At 55.9% G+C, this 16,042-nt stretch overlaps 3 protein-coding genes across 7 annotated transcripts in view; all 3 read right to left on the bottom strand.

Moving 5' to 3' along the window:
- PTPRH (protein tyrosine phosphatase receptor type H) overlaps nt 1–1,092 on the bottom strand; it is an 80,294-nt gene extending 79,202 nt beyond the window's left edge. The window contains 2 exon segments of the mRNA XM_049902368.1: nt 406–475; nt 1,077–1,092. Coding sequence (XP_049758325.1) covers nt 406–475; nt 1,077–1,092 — 86 coding nt within the window.
- Nucleotides 1,093–2,335: 1,243 nt separating this feature from the next.
- TMEM86B (transmembrane protein 86B) lies at nt 2,336–4,981 on the bottom strand. Its single transcript, XM_049900832.1, has 3 exons — nt 4,807–4,981; nt 4,230–4,476; nt 2,336–3,008 (listed from the first exon to the last, which is right to left on the bottom strand). Exons 1-3 carry the CDS (start codon nt 4,855–4,857, stop codon nt 2,626–2,628), a joined length of 681 nt encoding a protein of 226 aa, XP_049756789.1. The 5' UTR covers nt 4,858–4,981; the 3' UTR covers nt 2,336–2,625.
- Nucleotides 4,982–6,190: 1,209 nt separating this feature from the next.
- The window catches only part of PPP6R1 (protein phosphatase 6 regulatory subunit 1), a 30,265-nt gene continuing 20,413 nt past the window's right edge, over nt 6,191–16,042 (bottom strand). For 4 of the 5 annotated variants that reach the window (XM_049900200.1, XM_049900203.1, XM_049900201.1 and 1 more), the window contains exons 9-24: nt 15,839–15,991; nt 15,596–15,730; nt 14,941–15,005; nt 14,692–14,807; nt 14,455–14,540; nt 14,079–14,168; nt 13,905–14,002; nt 12,827–12,884; nt 12,562–12,737; nt 8,813–8,961; nt 8,566–8,740; nt 8,404–8,474; nt 8,208–8,289; nt 7,561–7,671; nt 7,410–7,481; nt 6,191–7,125 (exon numbers count right to left, since the gene is read on the bottom strand). In XM_049900200.1, coding sequence (XP_049756157.1) covers nt 7,122–7,125; nt 7,410–7,481; nt 7,561–7,671; nt 8,208–8,289; nt 8,404–8,474; nt 8,566–8,740; nt 8,813–8,961; nt 12,562–12,737; nt 12,827–12,884; nt 13,905–14,002; nt 14,079–14,168; nt 14,455–14,540; nt 14,692–14,807; nt 14,941–15,005; nt 15,596–15,730; nt 15,839–15,991 — 1,641 coding nt within the window. In that variant the 3' untranslated portion in view covers nt 6,191–7,121. Of the gene's footprint in view, nt 7,126–7,405; nt 7,482–7,560; nt 7,672–8,207; nt 8,290–8,403; nt 8,475–8,565; nt 8,741–8,812; nt 8,962–12,561; nt 12,738–12,826; nt 12,885–13,904; nt 14,003–14,078; nt 14,169–14,454; nt 14,541–14,691; nt 14,808–14,940; nt 15,006–15,595; nt 15,731–15,838; nt 15,992–16,042 lie in introns of those variants that run through there. The other variant, XM_049900199.1, reaches the window with a different exon arrangement.

The following is a 16,042-nucleotide window of genomic DNA, read 5'->3' as shown; positions in this document are numbered from 1 at the left end:
CCTTTGGGCCCAAGGTCCCCACACTGAGAAGCTCCTAGACAAGGGGAAGATTGATGACAAGGACCTTCCCCCAGAGCCAACAGAGAGAGAAAGCCTTCCCCTGGAGCTAGCACTCTGAATTCAGACTTCTAGCCTCCCAAACTGTTAAGAGAACAAATTTCTGATTGTTAAAGTCATCCACTTGTGGTATTTCTGTTACAACAGCACTAGATAACTAAGACAAGTAGGTTTGGGATTCGGGGACCTCAAGGCCACCCAGCTCAGCGTGACAGAGCTAGTGGTCTGAAGCTCCATAGTTAAGTTTCTGACTGGGCTGGGGAGAAGGGTCTGGTGTGAGCAGGGAAGGGAATCTTACTGCATCCCCTGCCTGTTCCTTCCTCGTTCTTCCCTATGGGGGTCACTCACCAGTTGTTGTGGCGTCCACCCTGGTGCAGAGGGCCTGGGGAGAGTCCAGGTGGGGAGTCAGACTCAGAGTCTGGGAGGTGAGATCGGGATGGGAAGGGTCACTGAATCCCCCTCCCCGCTCATTCCAAGGAGCCAACCTGGCCTGAGAAAGAAGGGGACCCTAGAGATCTGCCCCTCTCCCCAGGCCTGTGTCCTGCCACAGGTCATCCAGGGTCAGCTCCTCCCAGAAGTACAAGGAGGGGGAGAAGGATGCACAGGCACCCAGTGGAGTTCTGCTTTTGAGAAACACGAGTGACAAGAATCAGACCAGGGCTGTAGGGAGACCGATTCAGAGAGGAGAGACAGCAGGATGGGCGCAGGCACGACTGGGCCTGGGTGTGAGGGTTGTGTGGGTTCACTTGAGGAACCAGCCTTCTGGGACCACAGGCCCTCCCCCCTCAGACCCAGGAGTCCTGACCCCCAGCCCTTCCTCCCTCAAACCCAGGAATTTGGACCCCCAGCCCATTCGCTCAGACCTAGGAGTCAGAGTCCCAGACACCTCCTTCCTCAGACTTAGAAGTCTGTGTTCCCAGCTCCCTATTCTTCCAAAACTCAGATTTCCAGTCCCCAGCCCCTCTTCCCTCCAGCCCCTTCCCCAGACCCTGGAGCCCAGTCCGGTGGGGAGCACTCACCAACAGCAGCAGGCATCCCCAGGCCCCTTGACTGACCACCACCCCACTCATGTCTCCAGACCCAATCCTTCCTCCTGCTCAAAGTTACTCTGCAGAGTTTCACCTTTCCTAGCCTTTTTGTGCGGCCTGAGATGAGGAAGGGAAGGAGAAGAGGAGGAAGTAAAGGTTTCATGCATAAGAATCTACCCTTTCAGATCCTCACCTCCTGCTGTGACCCTTCCCCGGGAAGTTCTTTTTGCTGGGCTATCCTCCTAGTTTCAACTGTAGAGTTCTCTCCTCACCTTCATCCTCTGTCCTCCTTTACTCAGACTACCCACTTTTCCTCCTATCTCTGCACCATCACACCTACAGGAGTTCTCTATGCTCTTGTATCTTCTCTGTTGTAAGAGTCCCCAGATGCACATCATGGCATGTAGAGGTCTCCTCTCTGCTCTAAGAGTCCCCAGATGCACATCATGGCATGTAGAGGTCTCCTCTCCACTGTAAGAGTCCCTAAATACACATCACGGAATACAGAAGTCTCCTCTCTGCTGTAAGAGTTCCTAAATGCACATCATGAAATGTAGAAGTCTCCTCACTGCTCTAAGAGTTCATAAGTGCACTTCACAGAATGTAGAACTCTCCTCTCCGCTTAAGAGTCCCCAAATGCACATCATGGAATGTAGAAGTCCTCTCTCTGTCATAAGAGTCCCTAAATACACCTCATGGCATGTAGAAGCCTCCTCTTTGTTATAAGAGTTCTTAAGTGCACTTCATGGAATGCCGAAGTCTCCTCTCTGCTGTAAAAGTCCTCAAACGCACATCATGGACTGTAGAAGCCGAGTGCCATGGGGCCTTGGAGTGTAGTTGTGACGCCTCATGTCTACAGATGCAGAACCTGAGGCCCAGATAGGAGAAACAGCTTGACAAGGGCAGACAGCCAAGGTAGAGCCCACAAAACCAGAGTGCTCTGTTCCTACCCCCTTGCCACCCACCCCCTCCTGGAAGGCCTCTTCATGTTTGAGTCTCCTCGCCTCCCCAACCCTCTCCTCCCCTAATGTGATATGTGACCAGTCTCCTGTGGGCATCAGCTCTTTAAATTCTCCCCTGTAAAATGGGAATCATGAACCTCCCACATCATAGGGCTGTGGGGAGAATTCTGTAACATGTTCCATAAGCCCTGGATGCTGGGCCTGGGTCACAGTCAGCACTTAATAAACACTTGGTGCCATTAATTGTGACCACATCCCTCCCAAAATAATGAGATATTGCCATTTCAATACCCACTTTACTTAGTGAAAAAATAGATTAGAGCCAGGAGAGGAGGCAGAGGGATGGAGAGGCAAGCTGTGGGTCTGGTGAGGGGTCTGGAACCTGAACATGGAACTGAAGGGAGATTTCTGGAACTCTATGGTAGAAAGGGAATTTCACAAACAGTACCCAATGTTCTGAGCCCGCTGTGCCCACAGGCAGGAGTCCAGAAGTACGCTCCATGGGACTCCTCTTGGGATAGGAGGTCCAAGAAGCCCAAGTATCCTGGCAGCAGGGGAGGGGAATGGACAGGGCAAGGTCAGTTCCTTTTGTGCCTGGGGCCACTGATGGCTGACAGAGTGATGAGAGCCTGGGCAGCGTAGTAGGTGGTCATGACCACCAAGTGGGCGCGGGGCAGGGGCTGGGCAAAGGCATCCCAGGCCAGCACAGCATCCGAGATTGTGAAGAGCAGAGCTCCCAGGCCGGCACTGCCTCCCCAGACCAGGCCACGCCACAGCACTGCAGCCAGCAGGAGGGCGTAGGCTGCCACAGGTAGGGCCTTGTCCGGGGGCAGGTGTGGCAGCAGGAGGCCGTAGTATGGAATACAGGCCAGGGCAACGGGCAGTAGGGTGGCCGGCTGCAGTGGGGAGAAGCCGAAGGTCGCGAGGTAGAGGAGGTGGGCTGTGGCAAAGGCAACCATGCCTGTAAGAGGGGTTGGGCGCCCAGTGAGGGTGGTGGTCCGTAAGTCCTCCTGATTCTCCCCACTTTTCCTCTTCCCCTGGGCCACCACCACCACACAAACCTGAAGGGAGGGCCCTGCTCCCGCCCAATCCCTGCCACTATCATCTCGTGCTGGGATTACAGTGTTGCCCAACTGCCCTTGCCTCCCAGTCAGTTTTCAACACAGCAGTCAGAAAAAACAAAATAAATAAAAACTGTTGTCATCAATTCTGACTCATGGCAACCCTATTGTGTGTCAGAGTAGAACTGCTCCACAGGGCTTCCTTGGCTGTAACCTTTACAGAAGCAGATTGTCAGAACTTTTTTCCACAGAGCTACTGGGTGAGTTTGAACCACCAACCGGTCAGTGGTACAAACCAGTTGTACCACCCAGGAACCTCCGGCAGTTGGGGATATCTTAAAATGCACACCAAATCATGCTCCCCTGCTCTAAACCCTCCACCCACCCCCATGACACCCCAAGAGAGCACCCAGTTATCTTTACTGACTGTGGCCTACAAGGTCCACACCTTCTGCCCCAGCCACCTCTTTAGACAGTCACCAGGACCGCACCTACCTCAGGGACTTTGCACGTGTTAGTCTCTCTGCCTGGAAGGCCCCACCCCCAGATACGCCTGTGGTTAGCTCCATCCGTTCCTTCAGGACTTTGCCCAGATGCTACCTTCTCATGGAAGCCATTCCCGATTACTATATTTAACACTGCATACCAACCCTGCCCCTGGTCAATCTTAATTCTCCATGCCCCTTGTTGTTGTATGAAGTTGAGTCGTTTCTGAGTCATAGTGACCCGTGTGACAGAGAACTGCCCCATAGGGTTTCCTAGGCTGTCATCTTTATGGGAACAGATCACCAGATCTTTTTCCAGTGGAGCCACTGGGTGGGTTTGAACCACTGACCTTTCAGCTAGCAGCTGAGGGCTCAAGTGTTGTGCCACCAGGGCTCCTTCCGTGGCACTTACCGCCTCCTAACATCATACTCTGGTCCCCCACACTGGGATGCCAGCTCCATGAGGGCAGGTAGTTTTGTCTGTCCTGGCAGTTGCTGCCTTTGAAACCCGCTCACCACCTGGCTAGTGGTACGTGCTCCACCAAAAAGTCTCCCCTGAGCCCCAGTGCTGCTCAACTCCTCTGTAGAGCATCTTAAATTAGGTCCCCGAGAGGTGTCATGATGCGGCCCGCTCACCGTACAGGAAGGCGTCAGGCCAGATGAGGCAGATGTCTCCCACAGCCGAGCACAGCAAGGCTCCCTGCACGAGCGCAGTGTAGCTCCTGCTGGGGGACAAGGCCCGCAGGCACACAGCCAGGCAGAGCACGGGCAGACATTTGACCAGGGCATGAAGCGGGGATGGTGGGTCCTCAGGGTTCCAGAGGAGGAAGTAGATAGTGCAGGTGAGGAAGAAGGGGCTGAGCCACCTGGCGATGTGTACGTTCTTGGGGAGAACAGGGGGAGGGCTGCTGAGCTCCAGAACCACGCTCCAGACCACCCTTGCCTCTCAGGGTCCTCAGTCCACCTAACAGCCAGGACCTACCACCCCAGCGCCCTTGGGCCCTGGATCCAGCTGGGACAGTATCCAGGTGTGGGGGCTCCCGCCCACGCCCTGCTGTCACCAGGCCTCCAGCCTGCCCAGGACTAGGACCCTGGTCCCTTAGGAGGGCAGGACACCAGCCAATTCCTTAATCAAGGGTCCCTCAGCCTCTAGCCTGGTCCTTAGGACCCCGCCCCATTGCCCCACTTCCCCCTCCCCACCAAGGGCTCTCACGTGGACTGCAAGGCCAGGCTCCCGGGGTGGCCCCCTTCCTCTGGTGTCCATGCTGGTTTCTCACACCCCCGTCACCTCTGCCTGAGCACTGGTGGCTTTGGTGGGGGGGGGGTGAAGGGGAGGGTGCATAGTTACACGTTAACCTGGACGAGCGTCCTGTGGACTCTGGGGCTGATAAGAGGGCCCAGAGAGATGCCACCCCCAGCCCTGACACAGCCCAGCCTGGCACTGGCTGATAACATGCCCAGTGGGATCCAGTAATCCCTCCCTCCCGAACCTGCAACTCCTCCCCTGCCTGGTCTCCTCCTCTCTGTCAGGGGGCCATGAGGTGGAACCCGCTACTATCTAGTTGCCAATCAATCAAAAGGGAATGGGGCAAGGTTCACAGGTCCCCCCACAGAGGCAGAGGGGGTGCAATTCATACCTCCCAGCCCACAGGCGGTCACACTGCCAGCAGGGAGGACAGTGCCTGACTTAGCAGACCCCTCTCCACTCGCTGCCCTGGGGGGTGAGTACAGACTCCCTCCAACACCATCTGCCGTCCTCAGCATCCCATCTTTCGTCCCCAAGCCCCTCTGAGCCCACGGCCCCAGACATCCCCCTACAAGTACTCAAGGCATGAAGACGGGGCACACATAGAGTGAGCTGCAGCTGTTCTCACTGGCCTCAGGGGCCTTGTCCTTGAGGCTCATGAGGACAACGCTGGTCACCAGGGCCAGTCTGCACATGGGTATGACCAACACTGAGGTTTCCACACTGACCCTGCAGCAACTTCTTTGTTTTCTAGTTTCAGGCTTTCAAAGGACACCAAGGTTGATCCCCACGTGCACACAGCTGCGCCTCAATGTGTAGCACAGGCAGTGAACAGGGCGAGCTCATGACCTCAAAGTCAGGCAGGTGGCCCCGTGTCACCGGGAGAACATGGGCTCAGAGGACAGCCACCGGCTGTTTAGTTGTGGGGCTGCGATGGACAGTCCAGGCGTCGACAAGCCCCACAATGCAGCAGGGGCTATTAGGGTCTGGAAGGAAACTGAGACCACCACCCCTGTGCTATGTAGGGCTTTATTCCTCAGTCGGTTGTCTCACTTGTGGGGGCTGTGCGTTCGTCAGCTGTATGGCCTTAAGCCTGCATCGTGTGATGGGGACATGTGGGACTGGAAGTCACCCAAGACCGGGTGCCAGGCCTCAGCTTGAACTTGAAGAGGTTGCTGGGCTCACTTCCTGCCCGGAGAAACCCCTTCCTGTTCTGGGCAGAAGTTGTCGCCCCTCCCCCAGGGGAGAACTGGGGACATGATTCCTTGGGAAAGGGAGCAGCGATCTTGCAGCCCCAGAAGAAACCACTGTGGCTATCTCATTCGGCCCCGCCCTGTGCCCCTCACTCAGCCTGCAGCACCAGCAGTTGTCAACGGTTTCCTTTATTGTATTTGCAATATGAAATAAAGCTCGCACAGACACGCACCACTCACGCAGCTCGCTTGGGGACAGGACGCTGGGACAAGGTCACTTGGCAGCTGGGGTTGGAGCCCCAGACACTTGGGATGAAGGGGGCCCCCAGCCAGACCCCTACCCGGAGCTGAAAGAGGCCAAAGGGGGAAAGAGTGGGGCATCGGCGGGGAGTCTAGGGCCCCAAGGGAATGTTACAGGGCGCCCCCATGTATGGGACCCCAGCCCTGTCCCCAGCAGAGCCCTTGGGTTTCCAGGCTGGGTGACAGTGCAGGGCTAGGGGAGGGGGCTTGGCAAAGGCACCGCCCACCCCAGCCCCCAGTTTCCCCTACCCTCCCAGCTTCCCCCCAGGAGGCCCTGAGCTGAGACCAGATGTGAGTGTGTGTGTTGGTGGTCTGCTTGAGGTGGGGAGCTACACTCTGCTTCAGACAAGTGAAAGGGACGCTGTCTGCGTGTGGTGAGGCCACACCCAACCGGCCTTGCCGGGAAGGGACAGGTAGGATGGGGTAAGGTTGTGCTTCAGAGCCAGATGTCCCCCAGGCGCCCACATGACCCAGGTGCCCTTCCTCTTCTCCACAATATATATATATAGTTTATAATATAGGTCTCTCTCTCTCCTCGTTCTCTAGTCGACTCTCTATATTTTTATTCTAGGAGGCAAAACTCCAACAATTTTCAGTGCAAATGGGGATGGGGTGGGCGGTCTCCCTCGGACACCAGCTCCTGGGAGCCCAGAGAAAGAATGTGGGTGAGGGTTGATGGGGTGGGGGCGGGGGAGTGGGGGCCCAGGACCCGGCCCTGCCCCCACCCCGGGCAGAGTCCATGGGAGTATGGGCGCTATGGCCACCGCTGCCACCGCCAGGACCAGGCTGTCACCTAGAACAGAGGGAGATACCAGGTGAGCCCTGGGACACCAGCTCACTGTCTGTCCGTGGGGTCCCAGCATAGCCAAACTCACTGGGAACCCAGGAACACCTCCCACCACCCACCTGTCCCTGTGGTCCCAGCACAGCTATACTCACTGGGAGCCTGGGAACGCCCACCCACCACCTGCCTGCCCCCATGGTCCCGGCACAGCCATACTCACTGGGAGTCTGGGAACGCCCACCGGCCAGCTACCCACCAACCCGCCCTCACGGTCCTGCCCCAGTCATACTCACTGGGAGACCGGGGCCATAGGCCCGCCTGGGGTGGAGCCACTGGGCATCTGAGGCGGCTGGAGGGGCTGGGCACTGTCAGAAAAGCGACACCAGGGGTCACCCTTATGCCCATGTGGTCCCTGCCCACCCTGCTGGCCGCACCACTGCTCACCTCTGGCTTTGAGGCAGCCCCAAGGGCGCTGGATTCTTCTCCCCCTCGGTGGTCTCGGGGGGCTGCTGGGCCCCGGTGGCTGGGACAGAGGTAGAGGGGTCTCTGGTTGCACTGAGGAAGGAGAGGGGAAGTCAGTGATGCTGAAGATCCCTCGCAGGTACCTGGCCATCCTGTGTCAGTCGGGGCGCCCATCTGGGGCATGGTCACGGGCATGGGGAGCCCTGGCACAGCATCAAACTAGCCCCTTGCCCCAGCCCACTCAGCCCTCAGCCCCTGTGGGAACCTGCATTCCAGGCCCAACGCAGGGCGATGCCCCATGGCACACCAATCCCTGTGGATGCTGACAGAGACCTCTCCCTGCTCTCCCGTCCCTTTTTTGAGGCCCCGCTCCTCCTGACTAGAGTCTCCCCTACCCTTCTGGAAGCCCCTGGCCCAATACCACCATCTGGCCACCCTGTCACTGACAGAGGTACAGCCCTATGAGGCGCAAGGAGAGGAATAGGGGTGGGGTGGAGGAACAAGCAGTCCCTGAGACACAGACAATGGGCCCGGGTGGTCTGAGCAGCTCTGGGTGGACAAGCCAGGCCCCACGTCAACCAGGGAGGACCTGGCACCACCCCCACCGCTGATGGCACCCAGCCTGTCACCTGTCTAAGGAGCTGGGGGTGCCACGCATCCCGCTGAGGGTAGCCTGGAGGTCCCCGACGCTGACCAAGGCCTGGCAGGGGGCTGCGGCAGGAGGAGAGGAAGAAGCAGTGAGGTACCTGCGAGGCGGAAGGTGCAAGGGGAAAGGCGCGGGAAAGGTGTCAGTGAGGTGGGGGATGGTGTGGGGGTGCTCCTCACCCACAGGCTCTGCAACACTGCTACCAGTGGAGGCTTCCTGAGGTGCTGAAGGGGCTGCAGGGTCCTCAGACCTGGAAGGAGCCAGGCAGTAGGAGGTGAGGCCGTGACATGGGCAGGGCACCGCACCCCACCCTCCACCCAGGCTCCTCACTGCATCCTCACCTAACCTGCAGGCCTTCGCTGGCTGGAAGGACAGCCAGGCTTGGGGCAGGTGGGCTCTGGGGACCATCACAAGGCCCCTGGGGGGCCATGGGCCTGGGCTCTTCACCCCCGGAGATGCAGGGGCCTGCGGAGGCTTCAGTAGGCACTGGGTCAAAGGTGGCCGTCCAGCCAGGGCCTGGAGGAGAAGGAAGTGTGAGCGCTGGAGAGGACTGGGGCCCGCCAGCCCCGCCCTCTTCACTCCACTCACCCTGGGGTGGTGGTGCCACAGGCTGGGGGCTGGGGCTCAGGTAGGAGGGGGCACTAGCCCCTCCCCTGACCGTGTGGCTGTCGGCATCTTCCTCGTCGTCGTCCTCCTCTTCCTCATCATCTTCCTCACTGTCTGTGCTGCCTCCACTCCTGCCCCAGAAACCCCCACAATTAGCTACCATGCTGGGCACTGAGGGAGGGGAAGATTCCCCCAACCCACATCATCAGACCACCTGCCACTTGAGGGCAGGGCAGGGCCCCCATCTTCCCTGGGAATGAGTTGACACACAGTGAAAGGGACAGGGAGACAAGGAGCAGAGCCTGAGAGAGGGCCTCCCAGGTCTCCCAGCCCTGGGGGGAGGACAGCAGGGGCCTGTGTGAGGACATACCCAGGAGAACCCAAGTGTCCACCAACAGACAAAGAGATGTAGTCCATCCACCCAGCCCCTGGACTCTCTATTAGCCCAGAACTAAAACCATTCCCAAAGCCAACTCTTCAGACAAAGATTAGACTGGACTATAAGACATAAAATGATACTGGTGAAGAGTGTGCTTCTTGGCTCAAGTAGACACATGAGACTAAATGGCCAGCTCCTGTCCGGAGGTGAGATGAGAAGGCAGAGGGGACAGGAGCTGGTTGAAGGAACACAGAAAATATAGGGTGGGGAAGAGAAGTATGCTGTTACATTGTAGGGAGAGCAACTAAGGTCATGTAACAAAGTGTGTATTAAGTTTTTATATGAGAAACTGATTTGAATTGTAAACTTTCACTTAAAGCACCATTAAAAAAAAAAAGTAGTCCATCCATATAACCGAACATCATGCAACCAGGAGAAGAAATGACATGAAAGAAACCAGATACAAAAGACCACATAGTGAATAACCTCATTTACAGTAAATGCTGAAAAAAGGCAAATCCATAGAAACCCTGGTGGCACAACGGTTAAGTGCTTGGCCACTAACCAAAAGACTGATGGTTCAAACCCACCCAGCAGCTCCATGGGAGAAAGACCTGGCAATCTGCTTCCATCAAGATTAGAGCCCAGAAAACCCTATGGAGCAGTTCTACTCTGTCACATGAGGTCGCTATGAGTCAGAACCAATTCGACAGCAACTAACAACAACACAGGGATGGAAAGCGGATTAGGGAAGTGACCATAACTGGACACAAGTGATCTTTCTGGGGTGATGAAAATGTTCTAAAATCAACTATAGTGATGGCTGCACAACTCTATGAAGATACTGAAAATCACTGAAGTGTACATCTTACAGGTGGATTATATCTCAACAAACCAGCTACAAAACAAAATTTTTTTTAATAAAAAGGGAAATTCAAGCCATCCAAGAGGGTATACAGGAAAGTCTGTGTCCCTCCCTTGAAACGATCATAATCATCAGTTTTTTCTATTTTGTGGATGATCATTACATAATCAAAGAAGCAACAAAGAAGAGTATGATTTAAAATATAAGCCCCATGCGGAAAACAGATCCATGACTGCCAGAGGCTGCGGGGGGCAGGGAGAGGGCTGACTGCCAAGGGCATAAGGCATTTTTAGGGGTGGCAGCACATTTCTCTATCTATGGTGGCAATTACATGGCTTTGTTGTCAAAACCTGCAGAACTGTGAGCTACCAAGTGTGCTTTTACTGTCCGCAAATTAGTCCTCAATAAACCTGCCACAAGAAAAAAACCAAAAAACAAAATCCACCAGCCTCACAGGGAGACTTCAACAGCCACTTTACAGAAGAGGATGCCCAACTAGTCAGAGAACGGACAACAAGCCACCCAAACTCTCTGTGGTGAGGGAAATGCACGTGGGAAACCCCAGGGTGACACCACTACACAGCCACAGGGACGTGTATGACCAAGTGTGAGCGGGGGCATGGAGCAGCCAGCACACTCAGACCCCACAGGGAGAGTCTGACTTAACCAAATGCCCCCGGAAACCTCTCTGGCTACATCTTAACTGGTGACCCTGCAATCCCACTGATAGGGATGTAAAACCAAACCAGCTGCCCTTAAGTGGACTCCGACTAGCACACCTGCCTGGGTGTCAGAAGAGAGCTGTGTTCTACAGGGTTTTCAACGGCTGAATTTTGGAAGCAGATCACCAGGCCTTTCTTTTGAGGCATCTGTGGGCGGACTCAAACCCCTAACCTTATATACGTATGTATTGTTTGGGCTGATTTCGACTCACAGCGACCCCATGCGACAGAGTGGACCTGCCCTACAGTGTTTCCTGGCTGTAATCTTTCTGTGAGTAGATCACCAGGTCTGTCTCCTGTGGAGCCTCTGGGTGGATCTGAACTGCCAACCTCTTGGTTAGCAGTCAAGTGCTTAACCACTGTGCCACCAGGGCTCCTTATATACCCACATACCTAGGTATATGCCCAAAAGAAATTCACATATACTTGCACCAAAGACCCACACGAGAATGTTCATGGCAACCCTGCTCACAACAGCCAACAGAAACCTACCTAAGGCCCAGGAAAGAACAGAGAGAACAACTCAACTGGGTGCAGTCACACACGCCACACCAATTGCGCGGCAACAGGAACAAGTGGACCACAACCACTCCAACGGCAGGATGGACCTCCCTTAGCAGAGGAGTGAGTGACAGGAACCAGACACAAAGAGCAGACACTGTGGGTCTCCATTTACATCGAGAGGGAAAACAGGCAAAATTCACCTATGGTGACTGCCAGGGGAGGGTGGAGGCAGTAGGGACAGGGGCTGCTGGTACCGCCTGGCACTGGCAAAGGAGTGGCCACGGAGCTACGCATTGGGATTTGTACACTTTTTCGCATGCCTGCTCCTCTTTGATAAGAAAGTCAACGCAAAACACCTTAGTCCCCAATTCAAAGTCGGAGGGCAATGGCTCCGAGGTGCAGACAGTTGCAGCCGCTGGGTTGATGTCACATCTACACAGCACATCTATGCGACGTAGATACATCTGACCAGGGATGCCCAGGCCAAGCAGCGTTAGAGAGAACACAGCACCACATGGCAGCCTTCAGACTGCAGGGAGCTGCCACAGCCCAGCAGCCCCGCATCCAGTCTGGGAGAAAGGGGTGGTGATCACCTCTCTTTTTGCTGGAATCATGGAGAAAGAAAAGCTGTCTGGAAGCATGTGACCACCTTCTTGGGAAAATGTGCCAGAGCATGGAGCTAGCTAACACGGAGGGAAGCAGAGCATAGGGATGGAGGAGGAGGAGAGGGGGGTGGTGACTGACTGCAGGCACACCTGGACCAAGCCATACCTGAAACACCTGGCTGTGACTTCCCAGATACATAAAAGCTATTACTTGATTCTTTCTGTAGCTTAGGAATCCCTAGGTGGTGCAAACAGTTAACACACTCAGCAGCTAACCAAAAGGCTGATGGTTCAAGTTCACTCAGAAGTGCCTGGGAAGAAAGGCCTGGCGATCTGCTTCTGAAAAACCACCTGCTGAAAACCCTCTGGAGCACAGTTCTGACACACATGGGGTTACCATGAGGTAGAGTCGTCTCAACAGCAAAAAACAACATCAAAGTATAATTCATTGGAACTGGGTTTGTAAAAATCAAAATAAAGCACCCCAAGTGATACACCGTTCTCATTTTTCTCTGTCCTCTTCAGCAACAACTATTACAAGTGGCCCCACCCATATGGCATTGGGACACCAGTGTGACCACAGTGATGACCTAAACCCTGGAGGGCTGATGCCAGGGCCCTCCCACCCAGTGAGACAGGGCGTCAGGCCAACTCACCGGACACTCTGGTGCTGGCCGAGGCGGGCGCCCCTGGGCAGCTGGCCGCCCCGCCAGGCACCATCCTCGCCATCTGACTCCCCGGAGCCCTGGCCCTCCTCGTCCTCTTCCTCCTCATCATCATCGAACTGCTGGATGCGGTCCTTGTAGCAAATCTCGAGCAGGTTGGAGTTGGGCTGGGGGGAAGGCGAGCAAGGTGGGTTGCACTGCCCACAACCTCCCCCACCCACCACCACCACCAGGGGACAGGGCCGCACTCACTCACATTATCATCATCGGCGTTGAGGGAGAAGGTGATATTGGCTGTCTTGTCAAAAGGCGCGCTGTGGGGGAAGGCAGAGGAGTGTGGGCCCAGGCACAGTGGGGAGGGACACCTGTGGAGGGCGCACACTGACAGACCTCCTCTCCCTCCCCTCACTCAGCATACACTTTCTAGGCTTCTATTATGCCTCTTCTGGGCTCACGGCAGCTACACCCAACCTAACTAGAAAACAGTATGGAAATGCAAGAGAAGCCTTCTCACTTGCCAAGATGAGGGCATACTTGTGGTACTCGTTGCTTTTTTTTATTTGTTGTTGAGAATCTACACAGCAGAACGTAAACAAATTCAACTGTTTCTACATGTATGATGATTATGTTCTTTAAGTTGTACAACCATTCTCATCCTCCTCCTCTGAGTCATTCCTCTTCCGTTAATATAAACTTATTGTCCCCTAAGCTTCTTATCGAATCTTTCAAGTTGCTGTTGTCAATTTGATCCCACATAGATAGACCCTGAAAAAGCCTAACACTCAAAGCAGACATTCTTTACTAGCTAAGCTACACTATTTGGTTTTTAAGATGACTTCAGGGAATATTTTTGGTTTAAGGTTTAAACAGTATCTGAGGGCAACAGTTTCGGGAATTCATCCAGCCTCTACGGCTCCATGAAAATTTGAAATTTTGTTCTGCCATTTTCTCCCTTTTGATTCTTCTATAGAATCTTTGGTCAAAATCTCCAGTAATGGTAGCTGGGCACCATGGCAGCTGTCCCATTTGTACTTTAATGAGACTATGCAGTGCTGAAGGGGAGGTGACTGGTCAGGTGCACGTTTTCTGGAAAATGACCAGCCACAGGGAGCCAAGAGCCCTGGTGCAGCTGACTTGCTCAGCGAAGCCAGGCATCAAGCCCGTGCCCTGACCTCAGGATGCTTGACTGCCCTGAAAATAGGCAGATAAGCCACTTTTGGAGCTTTGAAAAGACACGAGTGCCTGGGTCCCACAGCACTGATATGAAGGTAGGATGCCAATTCAGGGCTGCCCTGAAGCACAGGGTCGGCAAGGTGGGGCACGGAGGTACTTACTTCACACTTTCCTCTTGCTCCCCAAACTCTTCATCATTGAAGCCAAAATGGTCGATGAAAGCTGAGGTCATGCGTTGCATCTGAAAATCCATGAAGGCCTGAGGGGACGGGGGAGTGTGGTCAGGGGCTGCTGGGGCGGGGTAAAGAGAACCCAGGGTCCCGGCCCAAGCCCACCTGCTGCAGCACAGCCTCCTCAGGGAAGCTGAGATCCTTTAGCCGGTCATCCTCGTCATCGCTGGAGGAGTGCAGGGGATGGGTGCTCACCTGGTGGTGGGTGGGCATGTCAGAGCCTGCCTAGGGCCCAGGATGAGAGCCCAGAGGCAAAGATGGGCAGGTAGCTATGGGAAAGGGGGCTGCCAGCTGTGGGGTAGGGGGCCAAGGGGAGAGAAGCGTGAGCCACGAAGGAGGGACAGAAACAGCAAGAGGGGACAGGCCCAGGCCACCCGCACCACAGGCTCAAGAGGCCCAGAGAGCAGCTCTGCTAGCTCAGGACCCGAGAGAGCGCCAGGCACGGGGCGTAAGGGAGATGCGGGGAGCCTACGCAGCGCACCAGATCCACTGTGTTCTTCTTGTTGGTCTCCATCAGCGGCCCCGCCACAAAGGCCTCCCACTGTTCCCGCTGTTCCTCGGGCAGCTCTGCTCGGGGACAGGACGAGGCCATAAGGGGGACGAGGCTGTGAGGGGGACGAGGCCGTGAGGGGCCCGCGGCCTCCCCATAGGAAGCTCAGTCCCAAGGGGTGATATGGTGGCCCACACCACCCCCCTAACATCCCATCAGGCCCCTCACCCTTCAGCAGTTGTCCCAGCTGCTCAGCATTGGGACCCTTCTCTGTGTTCTGCACCAAGGCGTTGGCCACCCGTGTCAGGTGGCCCATGTAGCCTTTCCGTGGGCCTCCCCCGGACCTGAGCAGAGCAGAAACTCAGCCGGGCGCAGGGCACATCCCCACCCGGCCCCTCTGGCCCCCTACACCACACCACACACACGCACGCACACCCAAATGTGGGTAAACACGCAGTGGGGAGGCGCCACACTCACTGCACGCGATCATTCTCCTCCCAGAATGTCAGGATGCGCTCCACCAGGCGGCACTGCTGCAGCAGCTATGGGAGAGGGGGGATGGCACCTCAGGGAGGAGGAAGGGCAGGAACAGGGGGAGCAAACCCGAACCTGCATCCATGGGAGGAAGTCAGTGTGCACAGGCTGGAGGGTTCAGGTATGCAGAGCCAGTGCACATCTCTCTGGAGTGACCCATACAAATGCTCACGTATGCACAAACCTGGTCACTCACTCACTCACATGCTCATACACGTGGATGTACACATACACGATGACGCACTCTCATTCAAGCACACCTACAAGACTTCTCAGCCCCTCATCTACTCTAGGGTCACCCCTCAGAGAGCCCTGTTCACCTCGCCCTCAATCACCTCTCCTTCGTGCCATCTTCTTCAAATCTATCACCCCGCTCGGTACCTCCCTATGTGTCAGTCTGTTTCTCCCCAACTACAATGGAAGTGCCCTGAGGACACGGGTCCCCAGCACGCAGCCCGGGCTGGCTGCTGAACAACAGGGCATGGTGGCCCTTCTGGGGAGGACGCATGGGTGGGAGAGGTTATCTGGATGACCCTGTGGTGGCAGTGAGGCCCTCCCTTCCCCATATCCCACGCCTCCACTTCACAGCCCCACTCACGTGTTTGACGGCAGGATTAGGGACAGGGGTCTCGGGGCTGCTGTCAGGAGGGGGTCCTGCACTCAGCATGGCGCTCACACACATTTCCACTTGAGCATGCAGAAAGTTGTTGAAGACATAGCGGAAGAAGAGATCCTGTGGGGGGGGAGGGGGGACACAGAAGCAGCCACAGGCTGGCACCCAGAGAGATGTGGTCCTTGTCCCAGGCACCCCGCCATCCTGGTCCCTTGGCTGTCCCTGTACCAGCATGGTGTTGGGCACACCCAGTGCCAGGAGCTCCTGTGTCAGGGCCATGTCATTGGCGCTCAGGGCGCTGGCCAGGAGCTTGACCACATGCAGCCGCGTGTTCCCTAGTGGAGGGTCCAGGCTGCCCCACGTCGTCTGTAGCGGCTCCAGCTACAGGAGTACGGGACGCTCAGTTTCAGACCCCCAGATGCCAGGACCCCC

This window comes from Elephas maximus, chromosome 11 (genome assembly GCF_024166365.1).
Source record: "Elephas maximus indicus isolate mEleMax1 chromosome 11, mEleMax1 primary haplotype, whole genome shotgun sequence".
In the NCBI taxonomy this organism is placed as follows: domain Eukaryota; kingdom Metazoa; phylum Chordata; class Mammalia; order Proboscidea; family Elephantidae; genus Elephas; species Elephas maximus.
The sequence above is the reverse complement of the archived record's forward strand: the minus strand, read 5'-3'. Positions and strand labels throughout refer to the sequence as shown.